General features: G+C 42.3%; 1 protein-coding gene across 1 annotated transcript in view; it reads right to left on the bottom strand.

Moving 5' to 3' along the window:
- Positions 1-25,055, bottom strand: part of SMG6 (SMG6 nonsense mediated mRNA decay factor) — a 481,063-nt gene that overhangs the window by 373,364 nt on the left and 82,644 nt on the right. The window contains exon 9 of the mRNA XM_089657570.1: positions 1,745-1,806. Within this exon, the coding sequence (XP_089513696.1) occupies positions 1,745-1,806 (62 nt within the window). The remainder of the gene's footprint in view (positions 1-1,744; positions 1,807-25,055) is intronic.

Below are 25,055 nucleotides of genomic sequence, written 5' to 3'. Positions count from 1 at the left end.
ATCACTAATACAACAGTTGGAGTCAGAATAGGGATAAAGGTTTTACCTAAATAAATGCTGAGCATTTTAAGCACCACTGAAAGCAGCAAATGGTTAGAACCCTCTACCCCCTGCTAAATCTGCAGAACAACTTGTTCTTACTGGCCAGATCACCAGGAGAAAATAAAGGCAAGAAAGCCTAAATATAGAAAACAAATGCACAACACGTCTAAGATTTGAAAAGCTGCAATATAATAAATGTTTGCTTTTGGTTTTAACACCGCTTTTATACAAAGCTGGACTTTAAATAGAGTCCAAGCTTCACCTGTCACACTGGGCATGCCCTTGATGGGGTCTTCAGGAACTGGGTTCCAAAGTGATGGATCACAGCCCTGGACCTGTATAGGACCCTGCTGCTGACTCAGCGAATTGCACCAAGGGCCAAGGTGAGTGTCCACACAAGATCTGATTCCCAAAGAAACATTATAGGCTACCCCACACACAGTGTCTGGGTACGGCTCCCAAGGCCAATCCGGATACATGGCTTGCCTGCACTAGAGGACAGTGAAGGATTTAATAAAGAATCAGAAGAAAAATGAGAAAAAATGATATACCAGTTAAGCCAATGGTGATTTTATCCATGAGGAGAAAGGTCTATCACCTTCAGACACTAGCACAAAACTCAGGACAGACTCATGGAGTGGGGTAGGGTTAGGGGGTGTGTCATCTAACGCTTTGCCAGTGTCTGATCACCTGAAGGTACATGCCTATAACCAATGGTGTATGCTTAAACTGCGTGTGTCCTGTATGATTTAATATTTTAGCAGTAGTTTTGATATATTTTTAATATGTTTGGTCAATTAAAAGGAAAGTGCCATTCTACTCTGACAAGTCAGGACCACAAGCGAGCATACTATTGGGTGTGTAAAAATATTTAGATTTTCTTCATTTTAATTTCCAATATCTTAACCATCAACTGGGCCTACTGAGTTACCTCAGCGTTTAGAAATTTGAACCTTCACAATATGTGAGGTGTAAAGGAATCTACTGAGAAACCCCTGACACAATGAGACATCTAGGGAAGTAGAAAGACAGGTGTGTGATGCTGCATCTGCTAAAGCAGTAGTTGCTATCAGTCAGGTCTTACACAGTGTATTAGGCAGCTCTCCCCCAGAAGTGGTGGCTGAAGGTTGGCTCTTTGTTCGAGTAGGGTCTGGGTTTGCAAAGAGAAAGACACTAAAAACAGAACGTATAAAGTGCAGATTCAATTTTATTCAGATTCTTATGTCCTCCTTGTACACTCGGTCCCTAAAACGCGAGATCTAGATGTAAAACGAACATCACAGAAATCAGTTGGGGTGGTACATCCAGGTTGTAACTTATGAGATCATGGATTTTCCTACAATCAATCCATACACATACACACACAGAAAACAGTTATTCTTGCATATCAGACCTGCATGGAATTGCTTTTTAAAAAGCAGTGTCATAGCCCTCAAAATGTGACAGAGAACCATGTGCTATGAATTAGATCTGTATGTTCATGGAAATACTCAAGTCATTTTTAATAGGGGTGGGGATTTGAGGATCTACAACACAAGATCCTCAGGCCCAGCTGAGAACATCATTCAGTGAGGATGTCAAGGGAGTAGTGAGGGCACTTCACCCACTGCGCCCTCAGCCATAAACACAGCTTGGCTGAGAAGTTCACATTCCAGAGAGATGCATAATGTCGGAAAATAAGAGACAGATCCAGCACACTTACCCAATCCTGGTGAAGAGCTTCCCCTGGGCATGCAGGAAGCTGAGCAGGAAGCGTTTGTTCAGCTGCATGGGAAAGAAAAAAAAAATGAGAAAAGAGAAACAATAAAACCTTCGACATTCTGGGAAAGGAGTGGAGTCCCGGGTGCTGAAATAACCTGGCCTGGGGATGTGGGGGCGAATTGCTGGAGATGGGAAATGAATGACATGCCCTAAATCTCACACACATGCTGGGATGGGCACATGCCATTCTAAGGAGCAGAGCTCAAGCAGATTCAGAAATGAGCCCTCTGCTGGGTGTTTTGTGAATGGAAAGTAAGTGACAATCATTCATAAAATACAGTACATGTTTGAACAAAATATACTATCTGGATTGACAAAAAGGCAGACAAGCTGCTTGTTTTGTTCACACTTAAGTGAAGCACTGAATACACAATACCTACAACATGTGCAGTTGTATTTTCATTCAATTCATGACAAGTTAATCATAATGAAAAAAAAGGCCTCTTCAATTTAATCAGATTCTTCAGAGATGCCTTTCAAAGAAACAGATTTACATTTATCATCTATGACGCATTTGCCATTGTGTGGCTTAATCAAGTGAGGCAGGAAAAGAAACTATTACATCAGATAAAACAAGATAATACTTGTAATAAAACTGTCCTAAATGCATATTTCCACTGAAATTAATATAACAAGTCTTCTGATAATGGACAGAAAACGCAGGGCAGTGAACTACACTTTTCGGAAAGTGCTTAAAGTGGTTGTAAAGGCTCAAGGTTTTTTACCTACATGCATTCTATGCATGAAGGTAAAAAACCTTCTCTGTGCAGCATCCCGCCCAGCCCCCCTAATACTCACCTAAGCACCCCCCAGATCCAGCGATGTGCAGAGTCTCAGCTATCCCGGGACTCCTCCTCCTCATTGGCTGAGACACAAGTAGGTGCCACTGGCTCCCACTGCTGTCAATCACAGCCAGTAACCCAACGAGAAGAGAGGGGGCAGAGCAGAGTTAGAGCACGGCTCTATGTGTGAATGGACACATGGAGCAGCAGGTGCCCCCATAGCAAGCTGCTTGCTGTGGGGGAACCCAACAGGAGGGAGAGGCCAAAAGAGCCTGCTGGGGACCTGAGAAGAGGAGAATCCGGGCTGCTTTGTGCAAAACCACTGCACACAGCAGGTTAAGTATAGACTTTTTTTTTTTTTTAGTAACAAAGGCTTTCAAATCACTTTAAGTCGTGTAGCTAGAAACGTTCAACTTATAATACCCTGAAAGGAAGGTGTGCCCTTCCACCACAAACATCAGACAACGGTAATCCCTAATCCTTCCTCAATTTTAAAACTGAAAAGTATTTATTTTAATCAGCACTAGGGACAGTAGTTACTGTACATTGAATGAAAATTGTCCTGTGCTGGTGGCTGCTGTCTTCGTTGAAATCTTCATACCTTCAACACCCTCACAGCTGTGATCTTGCTGTGCTGCAGGGGTCAATACGGGCCTCTGGACTTGTCACAGGCACCCATCAAATGTGCCGACTATGCCCACCCTTTCTGCTCTCCTGCTCCATTCAATAAAAGCTGCACTATCACTTTTCGCAATGAAAAGTGCTATGAATGGAAGGAGGTGGACCTTTCATCTGCTGGCCATTCACACAGAGCTTTTCATTTTCATAAAGCAATGAAAAGCACTCTATGAATGAAAGGCAGGCAGAAAGATGAAAGGTCCACCTCTTATATTTATAGAGCACTCTTCATTGCAGAAATTGATAGTACAGCTTTTATGAATGGAGCAGGGAAGGAATGAAGATTTCAACAAAGAGCAGTCACCAGAACAAGGAACATTTTCCATTCAATGTAAGTGTCATCCCCAGCGCAGGTTTGAAAATAAATAAATAAATTATATATAATCTCTCTGTGTCAACATGTGACATTAAGCCTTCTATAGAATGCTTTCAGGCAAAGTTTGAAATGTCTTATGTTACACATTTTCAAGGTGCATCTATAATAAAACAAAATTTGGTTGTTGACCTGTATATGCTGATCTATATTATCCAAGACAACAAAAAAAAAAAAAATGTAATTTCTCTACGTACAAAAACGTAAATTGGACAAGTATCCGCTTACAATTATTGGCATGAAAGCTTATATCTTTTATATTTAATCATCGGAGGAAACAAATTGCATCAGAGTGGGTATCATCATGAGACATGTAGGCACATCAGGGAAGCAGGGACAACATCATGTAATGACATTACAGTACGTTGAAAACAGAGTAGGTGTATAGGCTAATATTATGAACCAAAATTATGTTATTTGGCTGAATGTCTACTATACAAATAGTCTACGGGCATTGGTCTACTATGTATACCAAGCATTTGCAATGTGGGACCTCAATCAAACATCAAAAACAGAAAAAGGGAAGAACAGACAAAAACTTTATATATACTTGCTAAGTCACATAAATTGAAGGATATTGATTGGCCTTCAATCAGACCCTAAGTGACTTGATAGATTAGATAATTTGCTGCAAGATAGAAGGGAGGAAGAATGGGAGGGAGGGGAAAGGGGGGGAAAATGGAAGGAAAATAAATAAATGGTACCCTATATATTTCCCAGACATCTGTGCCCATATAGGGAACATGTCCTTCATAGAAGTAACTATGAAAAAATTAAATAAAAAGGTACCTCAAGGAATGTAAATATCTGGTCATCAACAGTGCAGACCCCACTCGGTCAATAGATGCATACCTTTAATTTTTGCATAGTTACTTCCATGATGGACATGTTCCCTATATGAGCACAGATGTGAGGAAATATATAGGGTACCATTTATTTTTTTTCCTTCCCTCCCCCCCATCTTCCTATAAGTTTGCAGCAAATTATCAAACCTATCAGGTCACTTAGGCTCTGAGTGAAGGTCAATCAATATCCTTTGATTTATGTGACTTAGTAAGTATATATACATTTTTTTCTTTTCTTCCCTTTTTCTGTTTAGGATGTTTGATTCAGGTCCCACATTGCAAATGCTTGGTATACATAGTAGACCAATGCCCATAGACTATTGGTATAGTAGACATTCAGCCAAGTAACAATTTTGGTTCATAATATTAGCCTATAAACCTGCACCGGTTTCAACATACTGTAGTGTCATTACATGATGTTGTCCCCGCTTCCCTGATGTGCCTCCATGTCTGGATACCCACTCCGATGCAATTTGTTTCCTCCGATGACTAACTATAAAAGACATAAGCTTTCATGGCAATAATTGTAAGTGGATATTTGTCCAACTTACATTTTTGTATGTAGAGAAATTTTAAAAAATTGTTTTCTTTTTGATTTTCTTGTCTTGGATAATATAGATCAGCATATACAGGTCAACAACCAAATTTTGTTTTATTATAGATGCACCTTTTCATAGCTTCTGAAGAAGCGACAGTTGCAAAACATGTAGAGTCCATGTTCAGCTGAGGTTGTACTAGCTCCGTACTATGACAATACACCTGCGTTCTATCAATTACAAGATCATCTTAGCCACCGGTGATCCACATCTGGTACCAATTAAGTTATATGGTCATTTAAAAGCGGTAGAATCTCAACTTTGAGGTGCAATTTGTTGTTGTTAATTGTGGTACTTATTTAGTATCATATTTTATAAATCATTGTTAATTGTTGTAGCTATGTGATTTGTCAAAGAGTATGGCGATTTTACACAAAAATGTTTAAGTGCCAATAAAGTCCATTCAGCTCTAATACATTCTTGATAATTTCACACATTGATGGTAACATACTTAACTAAACTTGGCCTTAATTACTATATAAAAAAGCAAATATGGCTAAAAAGTCAAAAAGGGATCCTGAAATCGGATGTGATTAGATCACTGAAATAGTAAACCATACATTAACCACTTGAATACCAGACTGTATAGCCTTTAACACAAAATGTTCTTCCACCCCCCAACAATATAGTGATATGGAGGTAGATTAAAGACCACTTCCAACTGGGAATTGTACTTGATAGAGTGTCGAAGGATGACAGGCATCCTGGGTTTTATGGTCATCCTCATGGTGGTTCTCTCATATTACATCTTGTGACCTGGGGGTCCCCAAGGATTTCTCTTCATTTTCAGAGATTTCCTCTCACTTCCTGTTTTGGCTATAAGACGGGAAGTGAAGGTAATCAGCTCAATGGGGCAAACAAACTGACAGGGGTAATGCTCTATCCAAAAAAAAAAAAAAACCCCGTTTTGCCTATAGTTCTACTTTAATTGAACAAACAGTAGTTAGAAGGTGATTATTTACTATGCACAGCTGTACCAGATTCTGTGTGCACCAGTTTTAGTAAGTCTACCCCCAGGAAAAGGAAAAAAAAAAAAGTAGGAAAATGGGTGCCGTGACATAAAACGACACATACAGCACTAGAACAGAATTAAAAGAAAAACAAAAAGCCGACGAGAGGCTCTATATTTTCCTGCTGTCTGCATCTGCAGTGGAGAGATTCCCCATTTTCTTTTTTCGGTCTAGATGACATACTGCCCTCAGATGAAAATGAGGAAATATCCCCATTTGAAACATAAAACACAATAAAAGCAGGACAGTGGTTTATTAACCCTTCACCAGCTTGTCAAAAAAACAAAAAACAAACAAAAAAACCTCAATTAATATCGGATGTATCGGATATCAGATGCAAATAAATTTTTCAAAATACTCTGATGGCATACCTGGATAACAAGAGGCTGCAGTGAATAGTTTATCTAAGAAACTGGATATATACTGTATTATAGCCATTATCACTAATCTCAGTGGTCAGGGATTGAGTGTGTAGGTTGTATGTTGCAATCAATGTTAATCTAAAGGACACAGTGGGGTGGCAGATGTAAGCAGAATCTGTGTCCCAACATATATAATAGTAAAGGCATTCATTTAAAAGAAAAAAAACAAAAGGATTCAGATATGGTAGAGCTACTATGCATATGTCAGACTGAATATATATATATTTGTATAGTGTTCTCTAACTCCCCTGATAAATGTGGGCTGGGTCAACCTCTACAATGCAAAATAAGGACAGATATTTATCTGGTAAAGAATAATTTGCAACAAACTCTCAGACCTATGCTAGCAAAGCATTTACAGGAGAAACAGTACTGGAAGGACAAGGGGAAAAAAAAAAAAGTTATAAAACAGAAATCAAATTTGCCAATGCCATGACGCACGCTCTGGGTACCATAGAAAAAGACAGCTATTCCCCAGCCACGCCTGCATTGTGACACCTGCACAATCCTGAATGTGCGCTGAAGGCACCAAATAAGGGAAAGATCGCGCACAGCGGCCCCAGGAAGAAATTGTGTCTTAAGATGAAATTTCAATACTTGAGTTTTGGACGTAAATTTCAGCATCTGCTCTTTCTCAAACCTGAGTCTGTTCTAAGCCTGAAGCACAGAAAGTAAAAAGGAAGAGAAGCAGCCGAGATGTGAAGATCCCTGGGAATCCAGGATACATCCAGCAGAGACAGACATAACAGACAGGAGGGAGGGAGGTGCGGGGCAAAATTGTGAACATTAATTTTTATTTTCTTTAATGAGCATCTGTAATGATGTAGAAAATAATATGGTACAAAAAGCAGGTAGGTAAAGTAGGCATTTTTATCCCCCCAAAATATGGTGCTTTAGAGTCATTTGAAAAGGGGAGACTAAAATACATATACATAATCCCAACAACTATATTCCCACAAGTTTTAAATGTTAAAGAAGTATGGCCAAAACTCTTTTTGGTCATGCTTCTCATGTGGGTCACAGAAGTGCACTTAGTTCTGGACTCTTGCGACCCATATTCAGCCTGCTTTTAGCTGACGACACAGAGCTAGTCCAGCTGGAAGGATCCTGACCATATTGTCAGGATACACCCAAATGTCTGACCGACAGCTGGTTCAGCCTCTTAGCATGCCGCTGAGAGCCTGAGCCCGCTGCTTTCTCCCCCTACACAGCCTGGTGCTCCAGTGAACGCTGGAGAGGCAAGGCAGAAAACCAGTACGACAGTCACTGTTCTATGCTTAGTGAAAACTGAGAACTGAGCGATCAGCGGTCATGTGCTTGCGCAGTTCTTGGTCTTAGAGCCGGTGGGGCACAGCTGTTGCATCCACATGGGCGAGTATGTACGTTTTTGTTTTTTTTTTGTAATCCCGCACTTCTTTTAATGTGATTTCAAAAAAATTTTTGAATCTCTTCAGATCTGCTGCTTTCATTAACTGCTGGTGATCCTTCCAAGAAGGTTCTTGTTCAGGTATTCCCTGTTATGGGAGGACAATTGTCTAACTGTGCTTCTTGCATTGTCACACATCCTCCCTGAAGGAGACTACAAGAGATGCAAAAACATTGCAAATGCATAATCCATAGTTATATTTGTACACACGAAATGAGTTTAGATCTACTTTAACCACTTGAACTCTTCTGGAAGGTTTTACCCCCTTCATGACTAGGGCATTGTTTGATATTCAGCACTGCATAATTTAGCTGGCAATTGCGCAGTCATGCAACACTGTAAGCAAATTAAATTTATATTATTTTTTTACACAAATTGGGCTCTCTTTTGGTGGTACTTGATCACCACTGGGTTATTTTTTTTATTATATAAACAAAAAAAATTTTTGTGAAAAAAAGCATAACATTTTCTACTTTGTTCTAAAACAAATTCAATAAAAAAAAAAATCTTCATAAATTTAAATATATAACCACCCACTACCCACCACCCTAGCTCTTTCCCTCGGGCCCCCACAGCAAGTTGCATGCTATGAAGACATTCGTGCAGGCATGCTCCCAAGCCAGGCTGTGTGCATCCATTGGCTCAGCTCCCCCACCTCTCACAAGATTTGATTGACAGCAGCAGGAGAATGGCTCCCAATGCAGTCAAAGTCTTCTGTCAATACAGAAAGAGGGGAGAAGAGCTGCTACAGATGAGACAGTGCTGGATCGAGAGAAAACACTGGTAAGTGTTTAAGGGGGGAGGGGATTGGGCTGGGAGAAGCAGATTTTGAAAGTTTTTTTCTTACCCAAATGTAGAGAATGCAGTAAGGTTAAAAAAAAAAATTTTTTTTAATTTTATTTTTTATAACTACTATAAATATAAAAATAAAGATCCTTATTCCTCAATGCAAAGCCATGCAAATACTTCCTTTTGGCTCCAGGGCTTGCTGTAAAACCAGAAAAACAGGTAAAGCCATTCATTCCAAACTGAACAGCAACTGAGTAACTGGCACTCCTGTTGCAGCACTGGGGATCCTGGTAACGGCAATAACTGCATGGAGTTTGCATGTGTGTGCTTGTCCAGGTACATTGGTTTCTTCACACACTCTAAAGACACACTATTCGGTTAATTAACTCTGGACTAAATTGACCCTAGTATATAAATGCATTTGAAGTAGGAACCTTAGACTGTAAGCTCCTGGAGAGCAGAGAATGATATAAAAGAACAGTATGTAGAGCGCAGCCAAAATTGTTGGCACTACATAAAGTATTGGTGCTGTAAACTACCAGTTCTAAATGCACAGGTGCAAAGATTATTCATTTCCTTTATTTAACACAAAATGTTAATATTTGCAATTTTTTTTAGTTTTTATTTAACTTTAATCCATTGGCATAGTTTGCAATGCTGCTTAAAGCCTTACTGTCCAACTAATATTTGCTAAATGGCTGAACAGTACTCATTGATGGTGTGCACAAGTTCTGCAGTCAACACCACTCACAAAGATTAATAAAAACCTCAACTGTGACTTCCCATCTGCTACATGGCCACAGAGCAGACAGCAGAGTCACATTCATTTCAAGGGATACTTCATCCCAAAATCCCTGCAAGGTATCATTTAGCCATCCTAAAAATGTGTGCAAATAGGTCTGACACCTTTTACACATTAAAGTGGAACTTCACTCTTTCAATCAACATTAACTATTTTTAATCCTTATGCTGCTAGCATTAGTAAATTGATAGGAAAGTATATCATATTTACTTGTTTTAAACTTTTTTTTTTTTTTTTTTAGTTACTTACTGGTTTCCATGCCTTGGCAAATTATGTCATTCACCCCAGCAGTTTTCAGGAGAGGTTTTCTCAGCTAAGCACTCCCTACTGCCTGCATGCCTGAGCGAAGGGCAGATGGATTAAAGGAAGTAAATGCTACATGAATCTGCCCTTACTCAAGATGGCTACAGCCAGAAATGCGAGGGGGAGTTTTTCAAAGTGATTCCTCAGCAAAATTAGGCATGGAGACATGGATGGATGGGGTTGTATGCTATGAATATTAATAATGAATTAAATAGCATTTTGATAACCTCAGACTTTAAAGCGGAGTTCCAGCTGAATTAAAAAAAAATCCTTAGTTTGACTTATTGGTGACTATATTTCTAGCAGCCCTTCAGGACAGCACCTGGACAGAGCGCAGCTCCACTCTTAACACAGGAATCACCGCAACTTAAAAGTCCGCCTCTTCCACCATGCCCTCAGTTATAGCCAAGTAACCTCTGACATGCTGGAAAACAGAAGAAAAAGCAGATACCATGCCAACCACAGAATTACAGAGCAAAGAATAAAGGGAGGGTTAGAGGCTGCGGTCCTGAAAGGTTCCTAGAAATACAGTCACCGGTAAATCTAAGGATTTTTCTCCTCACCTTTCATTACAGCACCTGGAGAGGATAACCAAGTAACTTACCCCTAGGGTGGGACCACCGCTTGCAGGACCTTGCTGCCAAAAGACTGGTCCTGCCACGGCCAACAAATCCATTCCATAATGACGTATAAATGTGGAAAAACAGGACCACATAGCCGCTTTGAAAATCTGTTCTGGGAGATGCACCAGCCTTTTGAGCCCAAGAGGCCGCCAATGATCTTATAGCATGTGCTGCAACCCCCTCTGCAGGATCTTTGTCTAAGGCACCATAGGCTTCTTTGATGACCTGTCTGAGCCATCTGCCCAGAGTACTCTTGTAGGCTCTCCCCTTTGCAGTTTCCCATAAAGAGTATGAATAAGGAGTTCAACTTTCTAAACCCCTTGGACACTTCCAAAAATCTCAGACATCTTCTCACGTCTAGCATATGAAAACGCGTCTTTCCCTGGATTAGCTGGAGCTGTACAGAAGGTAGGCAATACTATTTCCTGAGCAAGATGAAAGGATGAGATTTTTGGAAGAAAACCAGGATCCGTTCTGTGGACCACGCGGTCGGGAAAAATAACTAAAAAAGGTTCGGAAATCGACAGCGCCTGGATCTCACGTATCTTTCGAGCTGACGTAATGGCAATCAGAAAAATGTTTTTTAGAACGAAATTTCGCACCGACGCTTCCTCTAGGGGCTCAAATGGTTTCATTGTGAGGCCCTGTAAAACTAAAGACAAATCCCATTTTGGAAAAACTAACTGAAACTGGCCAAAGCTTTAAAAAAAAATCTAATATTTAGCACCTCCTGGGATAACCTTTTCTCCAGGAATGCAGATGAAGCTGCTACTTGAGATTTAAGGCTGCTTGCAGCTAGGCCCTTCTCCATTCCTTCAAGGAAAAATTCCAGGATTGACACCACTCTGTCCACCTGGAAACCCTTCTCTGAACACCAGGAATTATACCTGCTCCATACTTTCAGCTATATCGCTCTAGTCACTTCTTTCCTGTTGAGAGTAAGATGGCAATAAGCTTATCCAATAGCCCCTTTCTGCTTAGGGGTTCTTCAAGAACCACGCAGTTAGGTTGAACCACTACACTTCTGGATTCAGTATCGGCCCATGGACTAGCAAATCTTGCTGACAGGCAGTTTCCAGGGGGGTCTGGAGGATAGGTTCCAAAGCATCGAAAACCATGGCTTTTTTGGCCAGTAGGGTGCTATCAGGATTGGATCTGTTGTTTCCTGTTTGAACTTTCGAAGTACTAGAGGAATGAGCTGAAAAGGAGGGGGGGGGGGTAACGCGTAGGACAAAGGGTAATTCCAGGGATGAGCTAGCGAGTCCAGGCCCCGAGCCTGGTCTTCCCTGTGAAGGGAGAAGAACATCAATGGAACACCCCAAGCTTCCATGATCAGCTGAAACACTTCCCAGTTCAATCCCCACTGTGACTACTTTTCTTATGCCCAAAAAATCCACCAGCCGATTCTGCGAGCCCTTTAAGTGAATGGCCGAGAGGGAAGTCAAATTCTTTTCTGCCCAACACAGGATCTCTAGTGCCAACTCCAGGATTCCCCTGCTGCTCCTTGTGCCCCCCAGCCTTGAAATGTAAGCCTCCGCTGTTGTATTGTCCAATAGGACCTGAATGTGCTGCCCTTTTGCCAACTGTTGAAAGGAAAGAAGACCCAGCTGGATGGCTTTCATTGCCCTCCAGTTTGAGGACTTCTTAGCCTCCGCTTTGAACGACAGGCCCTGTACAGACTGATCTCCGAAGTGGGCTCCCCACGCCCATGCACTCGTGTCTGTCGCAAGATGTTCAGCCTCTGGAAATGACCATTGCAGGCCCCTCCCTAAATTGGTCGGATCTCGCCACCACAAAAGCGCCATATTAACCTTTGGAGCGATCCTTATAGGCGTGTCCAGTGTATCTTGATATGTCCACTTTCGCAGGATGTCCCCCTGAAGGGGGCCGGAATGGAATCTGGCCCACTGAACTGCTGGGATGGCAGCAGTAAGCAGTCCCAGAATGGACATGGCCACTCTGACTGACACCAACAGGTTGCACTGAACCTGCCTCAGGGCCGACTGGATCCTTTCTATTTTTTCCTCCAGAAGGAATATCCTCTGTTGAACAGAATCTATGATATATCCCAGGGCCAGAATCAAGTTGGACTTTTCTAGATTTAACAGCCATCCCAAGCTTCTTAAAAGAGCCCGAGTTGAAGATCTAAGAGTACCTGCGTCCTGGTTTCTGCAAACACAAGTAGGTCGTCTAAGTATGGCACCACCGAAATTCCTCTCAACCTCAGAGGCTCTAGTGCTTCTGCCATGACCTTGGTGAACACCCTTGAAGAAGGTGACAGGCCAAGTGTAGTGACCTGAACTGCAGGTGCCAGGTGGACAATCCCAGATTGACCGCCAGTCAGAGGAATTTCAGAGAAGACTGTGTAATCAAAATATGAAGGTAAGCGTCCCACAGATCAATACTCGCCATAAAGCAATCCAGGGCTAGCAGCTTCCTCACTGAAAAAATTGTATCCATGTGGAAATGCTTGTACCAAATGGATTTGTGAAGTAACTTCAGATTCAAGATTAGACGGAACTTTCCTGAAAGATTTTGGACTAAGAAGATGTGCAAGTAGAACCCCCGACCTTCTTGTTCGCTTGGCACCTGAATGATGACCTCCTGCTGCATCAGTTCCTTCAAAAGAAACATCATTGCTGAGGCCATCTCCTGACTCCTTGGGAGACTAGTCACACAATCTGGTTGGTGGGGTCTGAGAGAACTCTAGGCCATACCCCTGGGTCACGATATTTCTGACTAAAAGGCACTTGATGTTGTTATTACCCGCAGTGAGAAGGCCAGAAGCCTCACGCCCTCCGAAAGAGAGATGTCATTGGCTCTTGGATGGCTGTGCTAGGTGTCTGAAGAGTACCCCCTCCCCCTTTACCAGTTTCTCTGGAAACTCCAATTTCTTTTCTGGGTCTGTTCCTTGTTTCTTTGGGTTTGTGAAAAAGGACAAAAATTCTGTCTGACCAGTTGCTTCTTATTTTTCAACGGGAAAGCCTTTTTGCTTTTTGCTGTTCTATCCAGCACCGATTCCAGATGTGGGCCGAAGAGCAGGACCCCCAAAAGGGGGATTCCACATAAATTCACCTTAGAAGTTGAGTCTTCTGACCAGGGCTTGAGCCAGATGGCTCTCCTTGCCGAGTTGACCAATACCGAAGACCTGGCCGTCATTCTGATAGATTCTGCCGAAGAGTCATCCATACACTTTACGCCTTTTAGAAGGGCCGAGGATTACTCCAAAAAGCTCCCTCCTGGTCCCTTCCTCGACCTGATCCCTCACCTATTCTAACCATGACTCCAAATTTCTCACCACTACCATAGAGGCCATAGCTGTCTTGAGGTTGTTCAGGGAAGAGTTCCACGCTTTTTTAGGAAGCGAGTCTACCCTCTTATCCATTGCATCCTTCAGAATGCCCATATCCTCAAAAGTCAAGTCAGTGTGCCTTGAAACATGCAAAAATGCAGCATCCAACCTTGGTTTCTTATTCCACATCAAGGACTCATCTTCCTCGAATGGAAACCTTCTCCTTAAGGAATTGGAAAAGAAAGGGCCCCTTTCTGGATCCTTCCATTCGTTCTTTACAGAGTCTGATAATACCTGATGGACCGGGAAGACTATGTTTAGCTTGTCCAAGGCCCTGGTACATTTTATCGTGGACTGACAGCTGGACAGTCTCCTCCTGGATTTCCAGTGTTTTATATATTGCTTTCAGCAGGTCGTCCACCTCCTCCAACAATAGTTTGTATCTGGATGAGCTTGCGACCTGCTCTTCACCGTCCTCTTCCACTGAATCTGAGGGATGGAAGGACGCTCTCTTTCTCCATCTGAATCGGCAATTTCCTTTTGGCCTGAAAAGGACAGCCGTTAACTAGACAAAGTGCTCTGTTGCAAAGCTGGGTGAAGCGTCAGTAGTTTATCCAACAAGGATCGGACCAACCCCAGAGTCTCTGACAATTCCTTCTTGACAGAAGCAAACATGTCACTGCAGCGAAGATTTTTTTTTACTAAATTTGCAACACATGCAAAGTTGTTTTGGCCATGAATCTCTCAGGGGATTCCTACAAGACGGACACTTCCTTTTAACTGGTGTCACCCCCTTTGTCTTGACCATGGCCTTGACCTGAAATATAGGAAAGGGGCAGGACAACAGGGAAAAACCACTTTAGGCTCCCATCCAACCGGATCTTCCTCAGCCCACCTTCCTAACCCTCTGTGCGAAGGTGTGAGAGAGCGAGAGAGAGAGAAGAGAGGGGGGATAACAAAAAAACATACCAGGAAAAAACAAAAAAAGGAGCCCCACAGTAAGGATAGAACCAAGGCTAGAACCAAAATCCCTCACAAGTTATACCAGGGTCAATAACCTTCCCTAAGTACATGTAACATTCTATCCATGGGTAGGATAATCTGCAGAATGATATTCGGAATGTCCAGATACCAATTATGACATATCTGCCTGGGACGGTTAAAGAGATATAGCTTTCTGCTCTCGGGTATACGTAATCCAGGGGTGTAAGATATCAGACGACTCGCATTAAGCTGAACTAACCGAATATGTGCTTTATTTTTATGTAATTATTTCCTACCTAAAGATATGAAATGGGAAAAATGGGTTTTAAATGTGATGCCTGTTTTGCGGCTAACCAGGAATGCGTTTGAATTCCAGTGAAGGACTGGTTTATGGCTTTATGATTATCTCAGATTGAGAAGCTAACAAACACTCGGGCACAAGCTAATTTGGGATTTATAACCATGAAGGTGTCCCGCTGTGCCTGATTGCCTGCGCACTTCTGAACCCAGCACACAGGGACAATGTGTCACTCAACAGAGAGGGAGGGGGGGAAGCTGATTTGAAGTAGAAATGATACAAGATGGAGGGCCTTTGGCAAAATGGAGGTTCGCATCCATCTCTGTATGTATAATTGCCACACTGCTGGTCTCCAGAGTGCTGGTGTGCCGGAATCAGAAGCACCTGCCGACCTGCCTCCTCCCCTTGCTTTCCAGCAGCCGGAACCAATGCCGCCACGCCCCCACCGGGGAAGTCCCGGACACCAGCAAAGCTCCTCCCACCAGCTGGACCTGACAGGACCTCCAGAAGCTGCTTGAAGGCTTCCCATGGCCTGGAACCACAAGAGACCCGCTCCCTGCGTGGGGAAAGAAAGCGGCAGAACTCCTCAGCTGGTCATCGCTCCCTTGACCAGAAAAGGCGCCGGAACCCCCCACCTTAACCGGAGGAAGGAGCTGGGCTGGTCCTGAAGATTCATCTGGGAGGTAAAAGACTGACACACTACCTTGTTGAGAGAGCACAGCCCCCTCATAACAAAGGTTCCTGCAGCGTTTCTACCATGGCAGAGGAAACACCATAACTTAGGGCATGGTGGAAGAGGTGGACTGTTAAGTTGCAGTGTTTCCGGTGTTTTGGATGGAGCTACGCTCCCTCTAGTTGCTGTCCTGAAAGGCGAGGAGATAAATAAAAGTCAGCAGCTACAAAAAAAATGATCTTTCCTGTGAAGACCAGAACTTCAGGGAAACCTGACAGAGCAGGAATCAGCAGCACTGAAAGTTGTAAATGGCAAGTACTAGAGTATTTTGTGCTCAGTGTGTTAAGCTAAAAATACTAAGGGTTTAACACAACTTTAACTGAAGGATTGGCTATTGGTTTAAATGCACCAAGGGGTTTTACCGTACTTTAAAGTTGTTGTAAACCTCAGACATGAAGTCTGAACAAAGGACACATTTCTATAGTGTTTACTTAGCTCTCTCGAAAGCACTAAGGTCTCATGCACACTAGACATTTTTACAGGTGCTCCAAAGTTCAATCAGGCATTTTTTTTCCTGCCTCTAAACTCCCCTGCATGTTGTCCTATGTGTCCATTTAAACATAACCTTCTAGAGGCGTTTAGTGGCAGGAGAGTTTAAAGACAGAAGAAAAAAACCCACTGGCGACCAGGAGCAGCAGAGTTTAGGCAGAGAAACTGTTTAAACGCATGTAAATGCTTGTGTGTTAATTCATTTCAATGGCCAGAATAAAGTATAATAAGAAATGTCCTCTCTCTCTGTTGTCTGGTTCCTCTGTTATCAGTTTGAGTCACTTCCGTCACGTTTCCGACATCAAGAGGTAAAAAGGTGATAAGGATCTTCCGCACACAGCCTGTGGTTGACAGCCTCAGCTCTGTTCCTGTGTGAAGGGTGATGTGTCCCATCCCTCCAATCAGCGCTCTTGTACAGTGTGTAACTGCAGCTCCCCACCCTCTGCATTGTAAGTATGTGAAAAATTATTTTCATTTCTTAGTTTTACAAGGAGGTACATGACAAATACCTGCAAACAGGTACAACTTACATAGGTGGATGTATTTCACCAGACCAGGGTATACATTGCCTTGAAAATGTATTCATACATCTTGAAATTTTCCACATTTTGTCATGTTACAACCAAAAATGTAAAAGTATTTTATTGGGATTTCATGTAAAAGATCAACACAAAGTGGCACATAATTGTGAAGTGGAAGGGAAAGGAAACATAGTTTTCAAAATGTTTCACAAATATCTGAAAAGTGTGGCGTGCATTTATATCCAGGCCCCATGAGTCAATACTTTGTAGAACCACTTTTCATTGTAATTACAGCTGCAGAGCGAAACTTTAGTCCATTCTTCTTTACAAAATAGCTCAAGCTCTGTCGGATTGGATGGAGAACATCTGTGAACAGCAATTTTCAAGTCTTGCCACAGATTCTCAACTGGATTTAGGTTGGACTTTGGCTGGGCCATTCTAGCACATGGATATGCTTTGATATAAACCATTCCATTGTAGCTCTAGCTGTATATATAGGGTCATTGTCCTGCTGGAAGATGAACCTCCACCACAGTCTCAAGTCTTTTGCAGACTAACAGGTTTTCTTCTAAGATTGGCCTGTATTTGACTCCATCTTTTCATCAATACTGACCAGCTTCCCTGTACCTGCTGAAGAAATGCATCCTCACAACATGAGGCTGCCACCACGTTTCTTGTTGGGGATAGTGTGTTCAGGGTGATGTGCAGTGTTCGTTTTCTGCCACACATAGCCTTAAGCTTTTAGGCCAAAAAGTTCAGTTTTGGTCTCATCTGACCAGAGCACCTTCTTCCACGTTTGCGGTGTCCCCCACATGGCTTCTCGCAAACTGCAAACAGGACTTCTTCTGGCTTTCATTCAACAATGGCTTTCTTCTCTCCACTCTACCATAAAGGTCAAATACAGTGAAGGAAGTAAGTATTTGATCCGCTGCTGATTTTGAATGTTTGCCCACTCACAAACAAATGATCAGTCTATAAATTGAATGGTAGGTGTATTGTAACAGACAAAATAGCAACAAAAAATTCAAAAGAAATGCATGTCTAACAAATTATGCACTGAGTTGCATGTTCATGAGGAAAATAAGTATTTGATCCCCTATCATTCAGCAGGATTTCTGGCTACCAGGTGTCTTTCATACAGGTAACAAGCTGAGATTAGAAGCAGTCTCTTAAAGGGAGTGCTGCTAATCTCCTTTTGTTACCTGTGTAAAAGACACCTGTCCACAGGAGCAATCAAACAATCAGATGCCAAACTCTCCACCATACCAAAGAGATGTCCAAGAATGTCAGGGACAAGATTGTAGACCTACACAAGGCTGGACTGGGCTACCAAACTATCGCCAAGCAGCTTGGTGAGAAGGTGAAAAAAAGTTGGTGCAATCATTCGCAAATGGAAGAAAAACAAAGCAACTGTCAGTCTCCCTAGGTCTGGTGCACCATGCAAGATCTTATCTCGTGGAGTGTCAATGATCACGAGAACAGTGAGGAATCATCCCAGAACTACACGTGAGGATCTTGTCAATGATCTCCCGGCAGCTGGGACCACAGTCACCAAAAAAACAATCGGTAACACAATACGCCGACAAGGATTGAAATATTGCAGTGCCCGCAAGGTCCCTCTGCTCAAGAAAGCACATGTCCAGGCTCATCTGACATTTGCCACTGAACATCTGAATGATGCAGAGGAGGACTGGTTGAAAGTGTTGTGGTCAGGCGAGACCAAAATCAAGCTCTTTGGCATCAACTCGCAGTGTTTGGAGGAGGAATGCTGCCTATGAGCCCAAGAACACCATCCCAACTGTCAAACATGGTAGTGGAAACATTCTGCTTTGGGGGTGTTTTTCTGCTAAGGGGACAGGACAACTGCACCGCATCAAAGGGAGGATGGACGGGACAATGTACTGTCAAATCGTGAGTGAGAACCTTCTTCCCTCAGCCAGGGCATTGAAAATGGGTCATGGATGGGTTTCCACCATGACAATGACCCAAAACACACCGCCAAGGCAACAAAGGAGTAGCTCAAGAAGAAGCACATTAAAGGTCCTGGAGTGGCCTAGCCAGTCTCCAGACCTTAATCCGAGTGAAAATCTGTGAAGGGAGCTGAAAGTTCGAGTTGCCAAACGCCACCAAACCTTAAAGACTTGGCGAGGATCTGCCAAGAGGAGTGGGCCAAAATCCCTCCTGAGATGTGTGCAAACCTGGTGGCCAACTACAGGAAACGTCTGACCTCTGTGATTGTCAACAAGGGATTTGCCACCAAGTACCAAGTCATGTTTTGTGAAGGGAATCAAATACTTATTTCCCTCATGAATATGCAAATCAGTGCATCATTTGTTAGACATGCACTTTTTTAATTTTTTGTTGCTATTCTGTCTCTCACAGTGTTACAATACACCTACCATTTGATTTTTAGACTGATCATTTCTTTGTGAGTGGGCAAACATTCAAAATCAGCAGGGGATCAAATACTTATTTCATTCACTGTATGTGACGTGCATGACTAATAGTTGTCCTGTGAACAGATTCTCCCACCTGAGCTGCGGACCTCTGCAGCTTCTCCAGAGTTACCATGGACCTCTTGGCTGCTTCTCTAATTAATGCTCTCCTTGCCCGGCCTGTCAGATTAGATGGATGGCCATGTCTTGATAGGTTTGCAGTAGTTATATTATACAGGATTTATATAGTGCCAACAGTTTGCACAGCGCTTTACAAAATGAAGGTAGGTGTCACAAACGCACGCATCAGAGATGGACGCGGTTCAACCATTTTGGCTTCAACCTCTATCTTGGTGGAGGAATTGACCCTCCTGATATATGTTATTCCCTCATTCTCGTTCCCCCCTCCCTTCCTGAGAGGCACAGTAACAGATGTGTGTGTGTTAAAAGTGTCACAGGCCAGATCCCAGCAGGGAGCCACGTGGTGCCACACTGCCCGGAGAAAATGAGTAATTTCACACCTCGTGAAAAGATAACAGAGCCTTCCCAAGAGTTGAAAGGGACTCTGGGTTAATAAACTTAACTCAGCACAGGCGACAGAATTAGATGAACACTTCTCAAATCAATTTTTCCCCCGTGTCTCATGTCTTGGAATATGAGAGACCTACATAAAAACTGGACCCCTCGTCAGATGGCCAATGAGCAGACAAACAGTTTGATGGGTCACTCATTTATCTCGGGCCATCGGGGAAGCTGGAACATAGAACTCGCGAACCGTGCCACATATAATTTCATAATTCATATCTAAATAATCCTCAGGCTTATCTGCATAATAAAATACCTGCGGGTAGACTGTCGCTTGTGCAGCTGGAACGTTATTGAATATAATATGAATTATGAAAGATGTTGGCCCCAGTTTAGGGTCCCGCCTGCCGACCCCTCCCTGCACAAGGGATTGGTTTGTTACTTCAGAACCACCCTCTGCCGGGAAACTTTAAAACCGGCTGTCAGGCCTAAGAGAGAGAATTGAAGGCATCTCCCATTTTTCCATAGTAACAGCAGGAGATCAAAGCACCATTCTGCTCTAAAAAACTTGGATCTGCTTACATCAAAGGCTTACTGGCAAGTAACTTAACCCTTTAATATTTACAGAGAAGATGTAACTAAGAGATTATATATATATATATATATATATATATATATATATCTAACTATCTATCTACATATATCTCTATCTATCTTAGTTACATCTTCTCTGTAAATATTTTTATTGCACCTGTTTGACCCTTTTAGTAATAAATCTCTCTTTCTGAAAGTGTTGAACTGTTTCTATAACTCTTAATTGCTATTTACGAATCCCTGCCTTTAAAAGAGATGCTACTGTTTGTTTAACTCTCTGTATAACCAGCCTGTGTCAGTGACCGGGTTATGCGGACGATTATTTCAATTATTATAGTGTTATAGCGATATTGCGAGTTTCCTCTTTCTCTGATCAAAAAGGAGGTGGTGGCAGTGTGAAGGGGTTAATTGCGTAATTAACCTGACCCAGTAACAAGCGCATTCAGGTCGCAGGTACATAGATTGTAGTCCATTAGCTGGAAAATCTTTGTGCAGGGTGTGGCTGGGCGTGGTATTGTTACGCACGTCACATCGCGGTTTGGATCGGCCAGGCCTTCGGTCATGAGTTTGGTGAGAAGGTCTGGGGTCTGACGCCGTGATCATGACATATTGGACATCGCGATCGTAAGATTGTCACATGTTGGTGGCGGCGATCTTGCGATTGTGCCAGTAGGCATAACAGTTACAATACAATTTGGTACAAGAGGAAACAAAGGGCCCTGCTCGTTAAAGCTTACAATCTAGTTGTGCCATACATTTTCTTTTTTTTTCTTAAAAATAACCTAACCCTGCTTTAAATTTCTCCACAACTTTATCCCTGACCTGTCTGGTGTGTTCCTTAGCCTTCTTGAAGCTGTTTGTTCATTAATGTTCTCTTACAAACCTCAGAGCTTCACAGAGCAGCTGTATTTATACTGAGATTAAATTACACACAAGTGGACGCTATTAATTAGGTGACTTTTGAAAGCAATTGGTTCCACTAGAGTTTAGTTAGGGCTATCAAAGTAAAGGGGGAGGAATACAAATGCAGGCTACACTTTTCAGATTTTAGTTGTAAAAAATTTCTAAAACCATTTATCATGTCCCTTCCACTTCACAATCATGTGCCACTTTGTGTTGGTGTATCACATAAAATCCCAATAAAAAAAATTTACATTTTTGGTTGTAACATGACAAAATGTGGAAAATTTCAAGGGGTATGAATACTTTTTCAAGGCACTGTAAGTAAGGGTTTAGAACCAATTTAAAACACTGAAGCTTGCTGAAACCTGCTAAAAAGACAACCTACAGCCATCTATTTAAAACATGTTCTTAAAACATGAAGTGGAGCTAAGGTCTAATTATTTTTACCTTAAAGCATTTTTTGCATTAAACGTGGTTTTAAATTCACAAGGTTTTTTTACCTTAATGAATTACTTGCACCAAGGAGGGAAGAAAACAAAAAAAAAAAACTTTCACTAGCTGTATGAATCCAGTGCTGCTCTCTTTTTACCTGGCCTCCAGGGGGCAGACTGATACAGAAGTGGGAGCCATTGGCTCCTATAGCTGTCAAAATCTAGTCAGGAGGGAGGGATCAGGGACATCCATGCTGTATATGTTTATAGTTGAACACAGCCTGGCTCAGGAGCAAGCCTGCACACCTGCCCCCAAGCAACTTCCTATGGGGCAGACACACAGAAGAAAAGGAGCCTGAGAGCATTGGCAAGGGACCCCACAAGACGAGGTTCAGGGCTGCTTTGTGCAATACCAGTGCGCAGAGTAGGCAAGTATAAAGCTCTTATTTTATGTAAAAGCGTTGGAACCTTTAGAATCACACATGCCACACTACCTGTCCTAACCCCCTCTGTCCCTAAACAGTTACCAGACCCCAGGTCACTGCTCTAGTGCCATAGCCCTCACTTCCTGCTGCCACAGGAGACACTGAGGGCAGTGAAGCTATACTCTCCTGCTGCGGGGGTGTGGCTTGCCGTCCCTATACGTATCTATGGACACAAAACCCAGCTTGGGATCCAATGGGAGGGCACATGCATAGATGCCATCGTAGCAACCAACTTGCTATAAACTGCCAAAAGGAGGGAGGAGCCAACACCATCAGCACAGAATGCCAGAAGAGGATGAAAGCGACCCTTCTGTGCTACACCGCTGCACAGAGCTGGTAAGTAAAAACTATAATATATAAAAAAAAAAAATAAACCACAACACTGACTCAAATATTACTTAGAAACTAGAGCTGGAAGGACCAAGGTACATGGATATAATCCACCTGCATCTATGTTTCTGTAGACTGCAGTATGGTATAATGCAACCTACAGATTTTTAGCTTTTCAGGGCATGCACACTCATTGAAAGAGTCCAGTCTTCAAGCAAACCAGAAGCAATATCCATGCAAGCAAGTTTTCAAAACCATAACAGCAGAAATAGGCCCTTAGCCTCAGGTCAAAAAGGGAAAAAAAAAGGAAATAATCTATTCTACCACTTACATATGGTTGACTTGGTAAATAGAATTACGTGCACAGCAGCATGCAGTGTGTCAGCTAACCTTACTGCTGGAAATCTGTGCTTATTTTTATTTCAAGCAGAACCTCACACAAACATATATCATTACCACTGAAGTGTCACATTAAAATTTTACTGAATTTGCACCTTTTTATTTTCGATATTCTGATTCAGTACCTGCATCAAAAAATAAAAAAGGCTTCCTTTTGCCATAAACGCACCGCAATATTGTCACCCTGTTCATTGCTGTAGCCATATGGGACTACAGCACTGCTGCATCATGCACATTGAGAATTCCCCCAAGGTGATGAGGCCAGCACTGAGTGGGTTTAAATGATGAAGAGTGAGCATGGCTGCATCTGATGAAAGTGACATAGGACACCCTTTTGATCTCTTCTCCCACAATGCAAATTAAAAAGTCTGGCCCATGGCAAAACCATCATGGAATCATGGATATGGGTGCCAACCGTGGCTTCCTGAGGAACCACATCCAGCTCCCTGCTGCACATGCACAAACCATGCAGCGCTGGAGGTGCCAGGAGCAGAGAGGAAAGGGCAAATGGTGTCATCCTAGCTAGGTAAAGATTGTGGAAGTATTTGCTTTCCCCCACCTCTCAGTACCTTTAACACAGATGCAAACTAGGGGGGTGGGAAACTACAGTACTTTAACTTTTGAACAATGTTCCACTTTTAATAACAAAATCACTAACTCACTAGGACTTTTTTCACTGCTACTTTTTAATAAAAAGTATACCTAAAAGCAAAACCTTTATTTGTAAATTCTTTCATTTTCATTTTAGAAAATAAAAAAAGTAGCAGTATTAACGAAATAAAGACTTACATGATAACACTTTAAATATGCATCAGTACAACCATGTATCCTGGAATCAAGACTCAATAGAAGCAATATGAATCATAGTTAAGATGCTTAGGGCTGGAGCAAAAAACGAGACGGAGAGATCACTCCCTCCACAACGCATGTGTATTGCATTTTTTGGAAATCATTGGCATGCAAATTAGATGTGTTGGGTTTGTTTTTAGGTTTTTGCAGTGCATTGCATTTATGGGCGGTTGCAGGCACTTAAACATGTTGCAGTGGAAAAAGTAGTGCATGCAGTATTTCTGCAGTGCTGGGCAAACGCTGCGGGATGGTGTGAACTGTATTCATAGGGAATCATTGTTTTGGTTAACATGTGTTGGTAGTGCATTCAAAAATGCACCACAATGCATCGCATGTGAATGAACCCTTAAGGACCGTCACAGTATCTAGAGGCATGAAACAAGTTACCATACACCAAGTGGCCTATGAGGCCAAAAGCCTGTTAATTTTTTATTTTTTGGAAAGGTGGAGAGTGGTTAGAACACCTGCAAAAATTATGAGTGCAGCGCTAATTAATATCTAATAGAACCGTAATACAATATATACTCAATCCCCAAAATAAATCCAAGATACTCAATACATATACAGTGTCATGCATGTATTCCCTCATGGGGAATATCTCGTGCAAAAAACGTGATAATAAAGTAATATATAATATAATAGCATATATACTAATAATAAACAGTGCCACACAAAAAGTGCACAAAGGAATAAACGATAGTTCAAATACGAGAAAAGTCCAAAGTTAATAATAATAATACTGATGATGCTGTGCTTAATGATGAACTTCACACTCCACTCTTCATGCAAAATTATGTGCAGTGTATGTGATGCACACGTGACAATCCTTAACAGCCAAAATGCCCCCTCACCTCCTTCCTTAGACCCCAAGGGGCCAGCACGCTTTCAGGATCACACGATCCTATCAGTATGGATCACTCTCTAGAAAATATCTTCCTCCTCCAGCGTCCACCAGTTTAGCAGCCAGCTCCTCCCAGGGTCATAGTAAGACACAAGCAGAGACCCTCCATAGTGCAACCAGTAATTTTATTGGTAATAGGTGTAAAAAGTAGATTTCCACTCACAAAACGATAAATCTTCCAGCCTCCTGCCACATGCTATGGGTGTACTGCATGGGTAATACACAGGGTGTTCCAATATGGCCCCCACGCCGGAAATGACGTCACCGCGATTACCGGAAGCTCCTCCCCACGTACCGACTAGTTGCGTCACGCCCACTTCGTGACTTCATCAGGGTCATAGAACACCTGTCAGGTTTTTACTGCGGTCTGTGGCCCTGTTAAGGAAATTCACCCTCTATTTGGTCTGTTTACGTTTATCACTGAAAATGAAAGA

The sequence above is a fragment of the Staurois parvus genome, unplaced genomic scaffold (genome assembly GCF_062004578.1).
Source record: "Staurois parvus isolate SC_StPar_1 unplaced genomic scaffold, SC_StPar_1.0 ptg000029l, whole genome shotgun sequence".
Classification (NCBI taxonomy): Eukaryota; Metazoa; Chordata; class Amphibia; order Anura; family Ranidae; genus Staurois; species Staurois parvus.
The sequence above is the reverse complement of the archived record's forward strand: the minus strand, read 5'-3'. Positions and strand labels throughout refer to the sequence as shown.